Source organism: Phoxinus phoxinus, assembly GCF_949152265.1.
Source record: "Phoxinus phoxinus genome assembly, chromosome: 21".
Taxonomy (NCBI): Eukaryota; Metazoa; Chordata; class Actinopteri; order Cypriniformes; family Leuciscidae; genus Phoxinus; species Phoxinus phoxinus.
Genome location: NC_136896.1, coordinates 16925626 through 16942612, shown reverse-complemented (window position 1 = coordinate 16942612; position 16987 = coordinate 16925626). Strand labels below are relative to the sequence as shown.

At 38.3% G+C, this 16987-nt stretch overlaps 2 protein-coding genes across 7 annotated transcripts in view; one reads left to right on the top strand and one right to left on the bottom strand.

The window, feature by feature from the left end:
• Positions 1 to 2556, bottom strand: part of arhgap17a (Rho GTPase activating protein 17a) — a 33459-nt gene extending 30903 nt beyond the window's left edge. For 2 of the 6 annotated variants that reach the window (XM_079595172.1, XM_079595167.1), the window contains exon 1: positions 1896 to 2366. In XM_079595172.1, the coding sequence (XP_079451298.1) occupies positions 1896 to 1948 (53 nt within the window). In that variant the 5' untranslated portion in view covers positions 1949 to 2366. Of the gene's footprint in view, positions 1 to 1895 lie in introns of all 6 variants that reach the window. The other 4 variants (XM_079595171.1, XM_079595168.1, XM_079595169.1 and 1 more) reach the window with 4 other exon arrangements.
• An 841-nt stretch (positions 2557 to 3397) lies between these two features.
• lcmt1 (leucine carboxyl methyltransferase 1) lies at positions 3398 to 16193 on the top strand. Its single transcript, XM_079595174.1, has 12 exons — positions 3398 to 3599; positions 3701 to 3791; positions 4129 to 4220; positions 4309 to 4430; positions 4634 to 4710; positions 11192 to 11253; positions 11358 to 11460; positions 13789 to 13909; positions 14871 to 14972; positions 15419 to 15510; positions 15633 to 15730; positions 15823 to 16193. Exons 2-12 carry the CDS (start codon positions 3706 to 3708, stop codon positions 15843 to 15845), a joined length of 978 nt encoding a protein of 325 aa, XP_079451300.1. The 5' UTR covers positions 3398 to 3599; positions 3701 to 3705; the 3' UTR covers positions 15846 to 16193.
• The last annotated feature ends 794 nt before the right edge of the window (positions 16194 to 16987 follow it).

Sequence of the window (16987 nt, the reverse complement as noted above, 5' to 3'; positions counted from 1 at the left end):
TATTCCAAACTGCAACAATTATAAATCACCTCTGAAAGGGAAAGGCCTTGCCCCCAGTTGGGCTTAGTGTGTGTGAACACCAGTAAACTATTAGCTACTGACATTTTTCTTCTCATACGCTCTATTGTCATCAGGCTAGCAAAGTCTCTGGTGGCTGATCGAATTGCACACATTTAAAGGGAATGAGGCTGAGGACATGGATGCCAAAGGTCAGGTTAACCACCAGTTAAATGAGCATAGCTCATATAGTGCATTCCTCCCAGTAAATGTGCTATGATTTACAGCAGTAACACCTCCCTGTGATCATCATCTGCCCTGCATGTTGAGAATCAGGCCCATTTACCCTCAAGCAGCCTACGCAGAATGAAGAATGCCGTTTGAGGCTTTATCAACAGTCAGAGGAGTCAGAAATGATGACCATGCACATACCATTTCAATGTAGGATACAAACTATGAGCTCAAAGCACTCTGCTAGATGACAAACAAAAATTTGAAAATACAAAAGAGCCCGGGTGTTCTCAATGCACATATGAACAAGCAACATTTCTGGTATTAATGGAAGTCAGACTTATTTGTCATGGATTGGTCCTGTTCAATAAATGTTCAATAAATGATTCAACAATTATAACACGTCATGATATCCCCTGCGTGGTAAACAACATTAGGCTAAATGTACCAATAAAGAAATATGTAGTCACGTATTGCTATTTATTACATTATTTGTATTACGTTTTAATAATAGGTGTGTGTGTGTGTGTGTGTGTGTGTGTGTGTGTGTGTGTGTGTGTGTGTGTGTGTGTGTCATGATTCAGCTCATAAAAAGGTTATTTTATAACCTAAATATAATTTGTAGTGAATGAGTTTTAAAACAAAGAACTGCTCCGACTGATTCATGAGTGAATCGTTCACTCAATTCGTGAACAAATTGTTCAGACCGTTTTTTTTTTTGACAGAACCTACCAATTCATTGCAAAGATCCGACTCTATAGAATGATTCATTCACGAATCAGATACATCTACAGTAGCTTATCACGTACTTTAACAAGCATATCAATTCAGAAAGAGATTTGTATTTACAAGGCCATGGTAAATGTCTGGCTTTAATAGTTTTGTGTTATTTCGTAAATGGCTCTGTGTAGCATATACAAAAATTGATAATGAGAAACAAAAGTAAAATAAAATATAAACCTGTCCACCAGTAGTCAGAAAAATTGTGTTACAATACCATTCGAAAGTTTGGGGTGGATCAGATATTTGAATGTTTTAAAGAAGTCTCTTATGCTCACAAAGGCTGAATTTATTTTATCAAAAAAATATTACAATTGAAAATAGTTATTTTAGAACTCAACATAATTTGCATAGAATGAGTTCTAGAACTGAGAACCGCTATTCATGAGTGAATCGTTCAGTCGATTCGTGAACGAATTGTTCAGACCATTGAACAGATCCGACCAATTCATTGTAAAGATCCGAGTCAAAAGAATGATTCGTTCACGAATCAGACATATCTAATCTTCTTCAGTAGCTAGTTTATCAGATACTTTATCTAACATCATTGTCCCGTTAATATTTAGTATTAAATAAACACTAACGAGGCCGCAACGAACCCTAGTAACAGTAGCCTATTCTTATCAAAAGTAACATCTAAAAAGTTGAGTCTGTGGTCAAACAACTGCGTAATCGTTGTATATAATGTCAAACAACGAAGAAAGTTTACTGTTTAGCTAATTGTTGTTACTATGTGGTGAATCGAAAATATGTGTTTTAGGCAGCTGTTTAATTCGGCTACCGCCTTGACAACATAACATAACAACAACATATCAAACCATGACAGAGCTGTCCGTGCCCATCCATGAGATGGCAAAACCAGATAAAAACTTTAAATCTGTACTCGCCTGCCAACTGTTTGATTGGCGAGCTGTTTCATCCGATTAAATTGTTTCTTCATTTTAGTGTCGTCGGCCTCAAAACCCAGTTTTTAAGACGTGGAGAGTGTGTTCGTCGATGCCTCATGAGCCGAAAGATCCTTGAGCACGATGGCGAAGTCGTGTGGATAATTACATTAAAACAGCCCGGTGTTCGGTTAGCTCAAGCAGCTAGAAAACTAGCCGAACGGGAGAGAAAAAAACAGTAGTGTGGAAAAAAGTTAGCTCCGGTGAGTAGCGGTGCTCGTTTCATGACACTCCGTGTTGCAACTGCTCTCAAAAGCGGGAGTGAGTGGTGTTTCCACGTATATGCCAGCCCGTGACAACTACGGGAGAGAGTGGAAGTGCACGGCAGCAGCGGGCTGATCACTCCATCCGTGTCGGGTACTGTGTGTGTGTGTGTGTGTGTGTGTGTGTGTGTTTCACAGGTCAGATCAGCGCAGCTCCAGGCTGATCATGATGCCATTAATGTGGTCACAGGGGCTGTCCTGAATCCTACTGCGTTGACTAACGTTATATAAACATTAATGTTATGCCCAAAAAGGGGTCTCTGTTTGAGACGCAGCATGAAAGACTACGCAGAGTTCATTGTCCACTCATATTACCTACTGTGATGATGACCATGTTGCCTACACTCCCTGAATGGACTGTAGGAATTTACATCATAGCGAATCTCTTAGTGTTCAACCAAAACTGTCCTTCTTTTCTTTTTTTAGTTTTACTAATATATATATATATATATATATATATATATATATATATATATATATATATATATATATATATATATATATGCAAATATATATATTACTTATACATAATATACCGGTAAGTATTTTAGTTTTCTGCTTTTACAATATTGCCAAAAACAGTATTTAAAATATTAAAATAGATGCAAATTAACTGCAAACATATATATATATATATATATATATATATACATATATATGTGTGTGTGTGTTTGCAGTTAATTTGCCTCTATTTTAATATTTTAAATACTGTTTTTGGCAATATTGTAAAAGCAGAAAACCATGCTAATAAAATGCTTTTTTTTGTTTTGTTGACTCTCTCTATTCAGAACCCTGACAAGGCTTTGAACCCTGATTCAATCCAATCCAATCCACAACAGTCATTTTCTAATAATGCGGTCTCTTCTTCTAATGATATTTCACAGGCTTCTAAATGACAGGTTTAAACAAGTAATCGAATTTTTTATAACCCTCATATCCTTGACGTCTAATATGAGAACGGGACATAGCTATGAGATAATATGAGAACATTTGGAACGGGACATTCCCCGTTATCATTGACCTGAGTGATGCAGAAAAAAAAAAACAGCATTTGTAAAATGACTCTTCGTGCGATTTGCATCAGCGCAAACATCTGAAGAACTAACAATGTAAATGTTACACAAAATTGTGAATTAAATTGACTGTCATGCGCAGTAAGCTCTCCTCTTCACCTCGAGGTGTATTATGGGAAAGTTCCGTCAGCGGAAATAGATGTAAACATGTGATAGTCAACCTAGGCGCTTGGTGTTCTGTTTATGTTATGCCGCTGTAAAAAACAATATGCTTGTTTCAAATAAATGTGTTTGAAAAATATTTAAAGAATCTGTTGATAATCTTGGCAATGAAATATTGAATCTTAGGCTGTTGCGGTTTTCGAAACCCGGTCAGTTTAGCTAACATTTAGCCTCTGCGTTCATAGGAATACAGCATGAGTATTTAACGCAGTGTTTTTCAATAATTCTCACGTTGCTTCAAATCTGTTAGTGTTCATGGCATCCAAACAGCCATATACATATTCTGACACTGCTGATGAAGCGGTCAGAGCAACTTGCGACGACGCATCGATATGCAAAAGGTAGCACGGTTTGCAAACACAGATCGGAAATAAAATGATTAAACATAATTTTCGCGTAGTTATAAATGCTGTGTTTTCCTCATGATATTCTAGCACAATGTTAATGACCATCGTATTATCACCAAATAGGCAAAATATTGTACTACTGTCATGGTTGAGCACAATGTTGCAGACATGATCAAATTGATAATATATATTACTTCAAACTATTTCATTATTTACATATAACTTAGGTCAGCAACAGTGCTGTAGGTATACATGTCGTATGCCATTTATGTGTAATAATAACAATTTTATTTATTGAATATAACCGTAAAGTTTTTATTCTGTATTATAGGTTTGCTACCAGTAAAGGTTACTGGACTGACCTCTACGCCCAGTATTTTGTGAGGCAAGTTGGTGAACGTAAAGCACCTGAGATCAACAGAGGTAAGATTGTTTAAATATCTCCACCTGCTGGTCAATGTTTGCAGCTGCGTTTAATCTAATTGGTTTTTTATTAATTATTGTGGTGTAGGTTATTATGGTCGTGTCAAAGGGGTGAATCTCCTTCTTGATGCTTTTCTTGAGAAGACGCAATGTGACTGCCAGGTGGTGAATCTTGGGGCTGGACTGGATACCACTTTTTGGAGATTAAAGGTTTGTTTTTTTGTTTTTTTCACATGTAACTATTTTGAGATCCAATAATAATAGCTATATATATATATATAAGGAATATATATAAATGTATATATATATATAAAATAAGGAATAATGTGTATCCTTCTACATACTAATGAAATAATTATTGATAAACAATCAAAGAAAAGTATATCTTTTTAATGTGTATTCTTAATTCTTAGGATGAAAAAATTATGCCGAAAAAGTTCTTTGAAGTTGACTTCCCAACGATTGTTGCTAGAAAAATACACCACATCAAGTAAGGTGTTGTTACTTTTATAATATTATTATTGTTTTTATTTTCAATCATTTGCTTATTGACATTAACATGAATGATTTTGTAAGCATAGCATGTTCTTTTAGTCATATTCCTCTAGAGGGAGACAGTGTCTCTGAGTAGTTTAGGGACCCTCTGTCTAGCTAGGTCCACCCTCCAAAGCAATGGTTGGATTGTTTATCTATCATCATTTTTGTATTAAATGTATCAGTCCTTTGGTGCTCTTTATTAGTTTAAAATATCCCAACTGAATTAATACTGTTCAATTGCTGTTATGCATATGAATTACTATTCATGTGCGGAGGATGTTTTGTCATGGGTGATTTGATGTTTTTTAGTGGTCAGTGGAACCTGCTGTATGTACAGCTGTGCAACATACACATTTAGCCGACTCTTATCCAAAGTGACTTACAATAGAGTGGTGCAGTTATGGCATCAATGGCTTTCTTCAATTTATGAGTAAAATAGGGTCTGTGGTAAATATAACTTGACAATATTTTGATGTTTCGTTCAACTGCACACACTCACATCCCAAACGTTCTTATCTAGTTACTCATTAGAAACATACATTTTCAAAAATAAACAAAATTAGCTTTTTCGGTATGGGTGTGTGTAATTTACTTTAAAACAAAATATTATCAAACTATGTTTACCTTATTTTGTACAAATATATTGCACACAATTGGAAAACGAATCCAAAATGATCAGAATAGCAAACAGCGTGGTCACGGATAAAATAATTGAAATAATAAGCGTGAATCAAAAAATTAAAAACGCAATTAAAAAATAAAAATCATGAATCAAAACTTTAAACACACTTAAAATGATTTAGCTCAAAACTGAAAAATTAATGCAAATCACACACAAAATTATGTTTCCGTGGTTTTAATATTGCTCTCTGAAATGTTCTGCTCATATAAAAAAACGTTGTATGCTTATGCTATTCCCTTTCGAGGTACATTGCGACACTTAAGGAAACTCCTTCACCAAAAATACTGAAAACTGATTGAATCACACTATTGCTACTGCAAAACCCATCAGTCGACCACCTCAGGCGGTGTTTTGCAGAGTGCGAGCTCAATGCAATCCAGTCTAGCAGTCGAGAGCTTCCCCGTCCCCTGTCCCCCGGGCCATGGATCGCTCTTCCGCCCTGTCTGTGTTGAGTCGAGAGACGTCCTGCCTGCGGCCAGTTTACAGCCCTCGCCACAGCAGAGGCCGCTGTAACCCCTGTCAGACTGCTTGAGCACGTTGGCAGCGCTCACAGCAGTGTCAGACTGGGTTATCAATACTATAAAGACGGCTATTCACTTCGGCTTGCGCACAGCTTCAGCGATGTGATTCTGTCAGAGGTATCAGAGTAGGACGCTCCTATGCTTTGCAGAGATCCAGACTCTCCTGACCAAGCAGGCAGTAGAAGTGGTATCTCCGGAGCAATGGCAGTGTGGTCTGTACAGCCACTTCTTTCTCATTCCGAAAAAGGAGGGCGACTTGCGTCCGATTTTGGACTAAAGGCCGCTGAATCGAGCCCTAGCAAAGTGCCCGTTGAAGATGACCACTGTAAAGCAGATCCTCCACTTGTTTATAGCGGTGGAACTGAAGGACGCTTACTTTCGCATCCAAATAGCCCCTCATCACAGGCGCTATCTGAGATGCGTGTTCGAAGAAGACGCATACCAGGTCAAAATCCTGCCGTTTGGGCTGGCTCTGGCTCCTCGTACAATCACAAAGTGTGTGAATGCAGTGCTTTCCTCCTTGAGACTCCGTGGGATGCACATTCTTAATTGATCTTGATGACTTGCTTCTCAATCCATCACATTCCTGGGGGATGATGCTGGATTCGCAATCGATGGTTCCGACCATACTCAATGCTCTGACCGCGTTTGTACAGGACAGAACCTTTCCTCTGAAGTAATTTCAGAGACTGCTAGGGCTAATGGCAGCTGCAGCCTCAGTTTGCCACTTGAGTTTGTTGTACATGAGTTCTCTGCAATTTTGGCTGAAAGATCGCGTTCCGCGGAGAGCGTGGAAAGTGGGGAGAATGTGCATTGTGGTAACGCGAGTATGTCTCGGCGCTCTATCACCCTGGTCCGACAGGACCATATACGACCAGAGGATCAGCATAAGCGTGATCAGAAGGAAGGTGGTCACTACGGATACATCGTTAAACAGCTGGACAGCCCTTTGCGGCGGCAGGCCGACGTTTGGCAACTGGACGAGCGCCCAGAAATGATGGCATATAAACTGCCTGGAATTGACGGCTGTTCAGGCCATTCGTGAGAGGTCGTCATGTTCTCATTCGAATGGACAATACGGCGGTGGTGGCGTACATCAATCGCCAGGGAGGTGTGTTGGCGTCCCCTCAGAGGCTGACAGAACGCTTCCTCTTATGGGCGATTCCTCTTGATACGGGCAGTTCATGTGCCAGGCAGGCTGAACTGCGGACATGCTGTCCAGAAAGGGCGTTGTTCACAGGAAGTAGAGGCTGCACCAACAGACGGTGTGCTTGATATGGAGTGTCTTTGACAAAGCGGAGGTCGACCTCTTTGCCACAGAGGAGAATGCCCACTACTGCCCTCTGTTCTTCTCTCTGACGAACGCTCCCTTGGCTGGGTATGCATTGTCGAGCCGCTAGTCTAGGAAGAGAAAATATGCTTTCCCTCCAGTGAAGACAATGCCGCTAGTGTGAAGTCAGAAACGATTCAGGTGCTATTTAAGTGATCTAGGAGACTTATTCGGGGAGAGAGGTGTTTCGAGCTGCGAATCTGTTGCGTCAGAGAAAAAGCTACGAAGACCATTGAAAACAGCCGATGAAGCACGGAAGAGAAGAACGCTTGCTCTGAAAGCTGATCGCGTGTACAAGAGAATAAAAAAGCACTCATCCTAAAAGAATCACGATGCGAGGAGTGACGAATCACATAAGTGTCTTATGAAAAAAGGGATTGCTGTAACTAAAGAGAGTTACGAGTGAAAGGACAAAAAGATTGAAAAGCACGTCAGTGACGAGTCAACCCGAGACACTGATGGTTATCAACCTAATCTGAACCTAATTTGTGGCTAATTTGAACCTAAACTGCCAAGCTATCTTCAGTCAAATATAGTCAACAGATTTTAAAAGACTTTTTGAACAAACAAGTGTATTCTATGACAAAGAATGTTCAGTAACTCGAGTCGGTATGTATTTTAATAACGTTAAAATGGTGTAATATTTAAGAATTTGTTTATGTACTTATCCATTTGTTTCGAGTGCAGTGTGCTTGCCGTGAGAGCCTGTCCACTTACCCTTCTGATTGGCTGTGATCTTTGACTGATTTTGCCGCTTTTCGTGGTCTCGCCTGGTGTGTGGACAGACAAATTTCTTGTTGCAGGAATATTAACGCATCATGTGTGGTTAGGACACAGTGTAAAGCAGACGATGAATCTACTTCAAACGTCACAACTAGCAAAACAAGGTGTCTACACACTAGACACGAGCGGCACAACAAAAGCAAATAGAAACCATTGTGATCAGTGATGCTGCTGTCTACACTGGATATGGCGCAACAAATTCCCGACAGTAAACTGATGCGTTCTATTTTTGACACACTCCAAGTGCTCGCGCAACTATTGACACAAGAAACAAAAGGCTATCCAGTGCAGTGTCTAGCTGTTAAAGCGCAGAAAATAGAAAATATGACGATGCATATCTCGCCCTCAGATTCACCAATACAACACAGTGGGGGCCCTATTTTAACGATCTGAAACGCAAGTGTCAAAGCGCAAAGCGCAAGTAACTTTGTGGGCGGATCCCGGCACTGTTGCTATATTCCCGGCGGGATAAATGACTCTTGCGCCCGACGCAAATCTAAAAGGGGTTGGTCTGAAGTAGCTTCATTATTCATAGGTGTGGTTTGGGCGTAACGTGAAATAAACCAATCAGAGCGTCCTCTCACATTCCCTTTAAGAGCAGACGCGCTTGTTACATGGTGGATTGCTATAATAACGGCGGATTTGCCAGCGCACGCCAGGAGCGGTTCACAGCCGAGGAAAGCGACGTTCTCGTCAGGGCTGTAAAACACAGAGAAGTGACATTGGGGATGATGGGAGAAACCCACCCAAATTAGCTTCGGTTAAACAGGCGTATAATTTGGGTAGTAAATGTGTAGCCTAATCTAGATTTTTTTTTTTTTTTTTATCTAGATAGATCTTTTTCACATCTTCACGGACACAACAATGATTTCCCTCGTGTGTTAATATTTTTCCTTGTAATAATGTATGATTTGCAAAAATGAAAACTGCTGCATCTGTTTATATTAGAGAATCAAAGTGGATGCGCGTTAACATTATGGCCAAGCACGCGCCCTTAAAATACCATATCACTAACGCGCAACGCGCCACTGTCTTTAGACTGTTTTTTTCCTGGTCAATGGCGCAATTGCTTTCTAAACCTGGAAAATAGCACCATGGAAGTTTTGCGCCGGAACACGCCTCCTCTTTGCGCTGAACCAACCGCCCCCGCGAGCGCAAGTTCATTTCCTAATTTACCGACGTGCGTCTGTGGAGGGAAAAGTCCGCTGTGCGCGGGTGCAAAATCAAGGGTGTAATCCATCCGCCGGAAACTGAAGCCTCCGCGGGCGCCGCCATTGTAGCAGAACTTCACCTGCTGTTAGCACTCCATTGACTCCCAGTCATTTTTGCGTCACTTTGACAGCGAATAACTTTACATCTGAGGCGTCCAAAGACTCCATTTGTCCATTATTTATTTCTAAAGAAACTCGACAATGTATAAAAGGCTCCATTACCTTGTACCTTACGTTATGACCCCGTAGAAGCCGTTTTTGTAAAAATAGGCTAACGATTGCGTCATAACTCGCGCGACTCTCTGTCGCACTGTAGAGAAATTACCGTATAGACAGGCGGAGAAGCTCGCAGGCAATTGGGGGAACGTGGAGGCATTAAGTCTGATAAAGTGAAGGGAGTAGCCCACAGAGAGTGATAAAGTTGCTCCTGCTGCTAGCTCATGGACAGCTAATACTCACACTCTCCGTCTCTGCGAGATTCGGAAGGGAATGATTCAGATTTCTCTCCGCACAGCTACTATAAGACTGACAGCTGTCAGACACGTTGCTCACGTGTTCAAGCTCAGTTTGAGTCTGCGCAGTTCGCCTGGCGATCAGGAAGTGAGTGCTTCAAATGGGCTTCACTTTTCTCCGTTGAAGTCTATGGGGTCGCTGTGTCCATCTTATATACTGTCTATGTGCAAAATAGGAATGATACATGCGTCGGTGTACAAAGTCAATTGCGCTGGGTGCAAGATAGGGCCCAGTGTGTTGTGGCCCTCAAAATATTAGCTTCTGAGAGTCTTTAATTGGGTGCATGTAGGTGGGTGGGGCTTGAAAATATTTTCCTCTACAAAAAGGGTGGCTGTAGAAAAAGTTTGTGAACCACTGCAACAGAGAAACAAAATTCATAGTGTACAATGTCAGGTTTATTAGAAAACTACACTAGGAAACAAGCCAGACCAGAGGTGAAATGCAAAGAAGAGGAGGATTTCTATGTCTGTGTAAAGTGCCTTGGTTTAAGAGTGTTAGTGGCATATAGTACATAAATACACAAGCTGTGTACAGAGGGAATTACATAATACAATACAATACAATCCCGACCCTCAGTGCATTAGATAACAGAATACCAAAGTGTCATCTGCAAACAAATGATACTAGACCTTTTCTCACAACCTTTTTTTGCAGTTGCCTGTAACTATCTGGTGTTGTATAAGTCTGTTCCCCTCAAGTTTAAACAAAAAGTGTCCAAATTGTTCGAGTAATATTTGTATATTTTTGAGACTACTCTACAATAGAACACAGAGAGATGCTAAAGGCCTATATTGTCACCATTATATTCAGTTCATGCCTTCCTTTGTTGATTTTCCCGCCACAATCTATCACCATGGACACTAACACCATTTATCATGGCTGTTCGTCCTTTTAGTCAATCATCACCGTGTATTTAAGTTACTCCCTCAGTTCTGTTGTTTGTATCAGTTTAACACTCTGTTACGCCAGTTTCCTGCTATCTAATTAAACTTCATACATATTTGTTAATCCTTCGTGTGACATATATATGTGCAGAACAGTTTTCAGAATTCAAACTTGTATTTTTTATGTGGACTTTCTGCAAGTTGTTTGATGATAGGAATGACTTTGATGATAGAAATCTGAAAACTGATAATGATCTCATTATCTCAGGAGATAAAAGTCCTGTTTTCCATAAAACAATTGAGTAAATGATTAACTTAAGTCTATCCATCCATCCATCCATCCATCCATCCATCCATCCATCCATCCATCCATCCATCCATCCATCCATCCATCCATCCATCCATCCATCCATCCATCCATCCATCCATCCATCCATCCATCCATCCATCCATCCATCCATCCATCCATCCATCCATCCATCCATCCATCCATCCATCCATCCTTTACAGGACAAAGCCTCCACTATCGAAACCTTTGATTGAGACGCACTCCACTGATTCACTCCTTCTAGGTATTGAAACCGAATTATGATGTTACAGATCATTTTACTTTACTATTGTGTGGTGATATTTTCCACTGTAACCTCTCACCTGTTCAACTTTGTCTTTTTGACAGATGGTCATAGCCTGGACTCGGACAGATATTGTATTATCAGTGCTGATCTAAGAGACCTCCCAACTTTAGAAGACAAACTAAAAAAGTTCCAGATAAATCCAGAGTACGTACTCTAATATCACAACCTTGGCTGAGTTAAAAAATAAATTCAATGTTTTTTTTTCAGTGTTATTATTACACTGCATATTTGTGATGTCTTATCAACATTCAAGATTATATATATGGCAGTTATAACATCAGGACGAGCCTCTCTTATATTTATCTTTCTGAAAGGTTCACACGTTTAATTCTTTGCCTCGGTCGCATGCGAGAGTTGTATAATGTTGAGACTAAAATTAACGGCCGGTGGAACGTTGTGTATCAAAACAATAGGATTTTGAGATATAATTTGACTTACTAGAAAGTGAACCTCACAATTCTGTGCATCCTACATAGGGTTGATCCATCCTGTTTGGCCTCCCAATAGGATTTGCACGCATCTGTTGTTTTGTTTTCGTGCATCTGTTGATGCCCCTGATGACAATAGTACACTTGGGAGCATTTAGAGTTTCCTCAGATGCGTCAAAAAGTACACGTTTTCTTTGATGTGATCTGATGAGACCCGAAGGAAGCTACCGTTCTAGAAGGTGTATGACATCAATGGCATCATTTCCAAGGTCTCTTACCTTGAGTTTTTTTGTGTGTTTTTTTGCAACTTCCTGTTCAGTCCACCCTAATGTGGCGTCTTGACGTTTACCAGCTTGTCTGCAAATCCCATCAGTGTCTCACTTGCTAAATGAAAAAAAAAAAAAAAAAAAGTCTGGAAAATCTATTGTCATAGCATGCGAACCTCTCTTCCAAAAACGTGATTTCCTGCTTTGTACTTTTAGATATTACCTTAATGATTCGGCTTCCAGGAATAAACTTCTTGTTTAATGCATGAGCTGATTAAATTGTGATATTCTTGATAGAAAAAAATGCAAGCCTATCTTGAATTTCAAAAGAGAACATTTTCAACTTTTTTTTCTACTGCAGGAAATATAATTTGGTAACACTTAAAAATAAGATTCAATTTATTTTTCAATTTACATTTGTTAATGCATTGGGTATATAATCAACTAACACATATTTTTATACACTTCCGTTCAAATGTTTTTGAAAGAACTCTCTTATCCTCACCAGGACATGTCTGCATTTATTTAATCAAAAATACAGTATAAAAAAACCCCCGCAATATTGTGAAATATTATAATGTTAAAATAACTTTTTCCTGTTTTAACACATTTTAAATTTGTATTTATTCCAGTGATTGCAAAGCTAAATTATCAGCATTATTACTCTTCAGTGTCACATGATCCTTCAAATCATTCTAATATGCTGATTTGGTGCTTAAGAAACTTTGCTTATTGAAAACAGCTGTTCTGCTATATTCTGTAATAAAATAAATTCAGGATTCTTTGAATAGAATGTTCAAAAGAACAGCTTTTACTTTACATTAATCTTTTGTAACATTACGGGTTCTTCTCAAACGGAAGGCTGCGTCCTAGTAAGGCTGCATATCTCGGCTGCCGCTGAAGGCCAACTCAATTTGAAGGCACAGGCAGCCTTTGTTTTGCGCCCTTCATTCAGCTCATTTTGAAGGATTACATCAAGTATATCCTTTGCATCCTTCAGTCACCCACAATCCTTTGCACACATTCCAATTCACGCAAAAGAACTGATGGAAAACGAGTCGGCCCAGAGTTCAAAATAATGTTTTCAGAGATGAAGGCATACATGTTATCTTCTGTCTTGGTTTAAATTAATCACTTAACAACACTAAACTGCCAATAATGTAAGCTACTAGGAGACCGCAGATGGTTGTCATTCACTGCATTGCATTATTAGAAAGCCGGTTAATATAAAGATTTTTCATACAAAGTATCTTTCCAAAATTAAGTTTTAGTAGTATTTTCATGTTGGTGACTGTGGAGGTGTAGCCTTGCGCACTGACTAGACCATCTCAATTCTAGCGTTTAATGCTGAGAACTCAAGCCTACAAGCCTTCGATGGACTGGACTAGGAAGAACACACAGTCAGCATCACTAGGATTCAGATCCAGGAGAGGAGACGGTGTTGAAGTCAATCAGTATATGGGGATGATTAGGAGGCCATGATAGATAGAGGCCAATGGGCAAATTTGGCCAGGATGCCGGGGTTAAACCCCTACTCTTTTTCGAAGGACATCCTGGAATGTTGTAAAAGTAGTTTATGCTGCTGTTCATTGTTAGTTTATGGTAATTCTTTAATGTTATCGAATTGTAAAATGTTGCCCATAGTTCACAGTTAAATTCAGCCTCTATTTAGAGGAAGCTTAATCATAAGATGGGTGTTGTAAAGAAACGCTTCCCAACCGTTGATATGAGCCGAAGGATTATACTTAATAACAGTATTCCTGCTTCTGTCCACCCAGGTTGCCCACTCTTTTTCTGTCTGAATGTGTACTGGTGTACATGACCCCTGAGCAGTCCTCCAAACTGGTGCACTGGGTGGCAGACACCTTCCCTACGGCCATGTTCATTAATTACGAACAGGTGAGTTAATATCATAAGCTGCCTCGTTATAACAATCCTCGTTCAGATTTTTTAAAATTCAAAATGTTCAGTTGATCTTGGTAGAACAGGGTGTCTGCGGGGCTTAAAAAGCTCTTTAAAAAGTCTCAATTCTCAAATGAAGACCTTAAATCAGCAGAAATTCTTAATTTCAAAAAGTCATGGCATTGAATGTTGCATGCATTACCAAAATGCTCTTTAGTCATTTTGTCCTTTTTTCAAATTTAAACATCTAAACATATTTAAGTCAAGATACATTTATTTGAGTAATAATATTTGTTCTTGTTTTAATCATAAACTCACTGTTTTTTGATACATTTAACAGAAAACAAGACTTCATATTTAATTTTTATCTCCAGTCAATGCATCTTGATTTGCATTGTAAAACCAGACAAAAATATTGATAAAGAACATTAGTTTTTTGCTGAATGATCAGTAGGTACAGTAAAAGTTATTTCCATATACTATTGTTTGAAAGCAGAGGCATTCCAGCTACTTTTTTGATAAAATTAATTAAAAAGTAATGGATATCTGTTACAGATACAACTCATGTGTTTCTCCCAATGCATTTTCATTTAACATAGAGAACATGTTAACGTATTTTATGTATTACTTAAAGTTTCTTTACTTGGTCTTAAAAACCACTTCAATTAACTTCAATTAAGAAATGTTTGAATTCATACTGTGATCACAGATTGCTTTTTTATTTCTGCAAATCTGAGCATTAAGACATTTTTTTTTATCCAAAGTGATTTATATTACTTTCAAGGTATACTTTTCCATTTTTAGCAGTTCTTGTTTTCCCTGGGAATCGAACCTATGACCTTGTCATTGCTAGCGCCATGCCATTCTCTACTGTTTGAGCTCCAGAAAAGCATGTAAATGTAAAAACATAAACTATAAAGTAGTTGTGAGCTCTTGCTAACTGTCCAAATCTTTTAAGGTGAACATGAATGATCGCTTCGGGCACATCATGATTGAGAATCTGCAGAGACGGCAGTGCATTCTGGCTGGGGTGGATCTGTGTCAGTCTTTGGACTCGCAAGTATGACGCTCTCACATTTTAGGACTGGCGTTAACTTTACTCATAATGTCCTTCTAAGAAATTGTACAGCAGGAGCTGTCAGATTGAATGATTGCTGATTGTTCTTCTCCATAGAGTAAAATAGTGTCTTGCTATGTACAATCAAAACATTACACTGGGTGGTAGTGCTTGGAATTCAAAGTTGTTTTCCTGCTCAACATACAATGGGTCATCAAGACTCAGGAAAACAGCGCAGTTAAGCTCAGGTCATTGTTTACTGCAGCCACCCCCAACACTTCAGTCTCACAAAAGCAGTATCAGTGCAAGTCTCAAGGTTACCACCACCACCACGGTGACCTTCTGTAGACACCTCAGCATATCTGCAAATCTTTTTATATATGTATATATATATTTATAATATCAAGAAATGGTTTTAGTTTTAGTGACAACAATGTGTGTTTCCACAGAAAGACCGCTTTCTGTCGGCCGGCTGGGAAAGTGTCAACGCACTGGACATGATGACCGTCTACAGCATGCTTCCTCAGGGAGATGTATCTAGGTAGTCAAGCCAACACTAATGTATAGTTGAAATCAAGTGTATATTTATAACTGTACAACCTGTGCTGGGAAAGATTGAGATCGGAATCTCTGCAATGGCTTTCTTTTGTTTTACAATCACAGAATTGAACGCCTGGAGTTTTTAGACGAAAGGGAACTCCTCCAGCAGCTTCTACAACACTACTGCATCTGCTGGGCCGTAAAAGATAAGCTGAGTTTAGGTGAGGCTTCCAGTTTACCCAATTAACGTCATTCTAGAGTTTCATGGACAGTTTGACGTCACTTGTAACTAATAGCGGACTTCTCTTTTCAGGCCTCTCTCAAATTGGGTTTTAAACGTCAATGGGGACTTGGTTGTAAAAGTTTCTTTTGAAACAACATGACCAAGAGTCAGAGGACAGGAAAAGGAAGTCATTTATATCTTTATTTCCATTTTTGAGGGCAATAAAAATGGAGACTGCTGGCATCAGTGTCTTTTCTTCTGTTTTACTTGTCTCTCATGTGACTGTGTCTCACTAAAGTGCCATTTAATTCAGGCCATTGCCATTATTAAACCATTGTGAAACATTCATGAGATCGCAAAAAATTATATTTATTTTACCTATGACTTATTTTGTATGAATATTCATGAACAGTGATGATGATGAATAAAGACAAAATGAATAAATTGATATTTAAGTGCATGATTTATTGTTGCACTTTAGGATACCTTTGATTTGAAACCATTCTAGTTTTCATCTATACATTGTGTAATTCAAAAAAAATCTCATTTTTGTAAGCAGCACTCAAATAAAAAAAGTTATGAGATGACTAGACTTTTACATAGAGAACACAAATGAAAAATAATATATTTCAATATATTATGAAACTATGTTCACTTGTTATATTTAAAAAAAAAACAGAATAGCAACTATTTAAATTACTTTTCAATGAGTAATGTAACCAGAAATATCATAACTCAATTATATTTTACATTATGCATGCATTAATTATCTGAATACTATGCAAAATAATATATTATTTTAGAAATAAAATTTGATTTAATACAATATTTTTGTTTTTCATTTAAAATGTTGCTATTTTTATTTATTTATTTGATTAAAATGTTGACTGATATGTGTATAGGATGAATAATAAAAAATAAGCACATTTCTTTTCTCTGAAAGCTCATAAGTTGTATGTTTTGGCATGTCATGGCTTTTCTTCAGACTGTACTCTACTAAAAGTTTGGGGTCACTAAAAATTCCTTTAAAAAAAAAACAAAAATAAATGAATGAATACTTTAATTCAGCAAGGATGCATTAAATTGATAAAACATGACAGTAAAGACATTTATAATGTTACAAAGGATTTCTGTTTTTAATAAATGCTGTTCTATTGAACTTTCTATTCCTCAAAAAGAATCACAGAAACAAAAATATATCACGTTTTCCACAAATATGTTATTCATGTTTTCAACATGGATAATAATAGTAAAA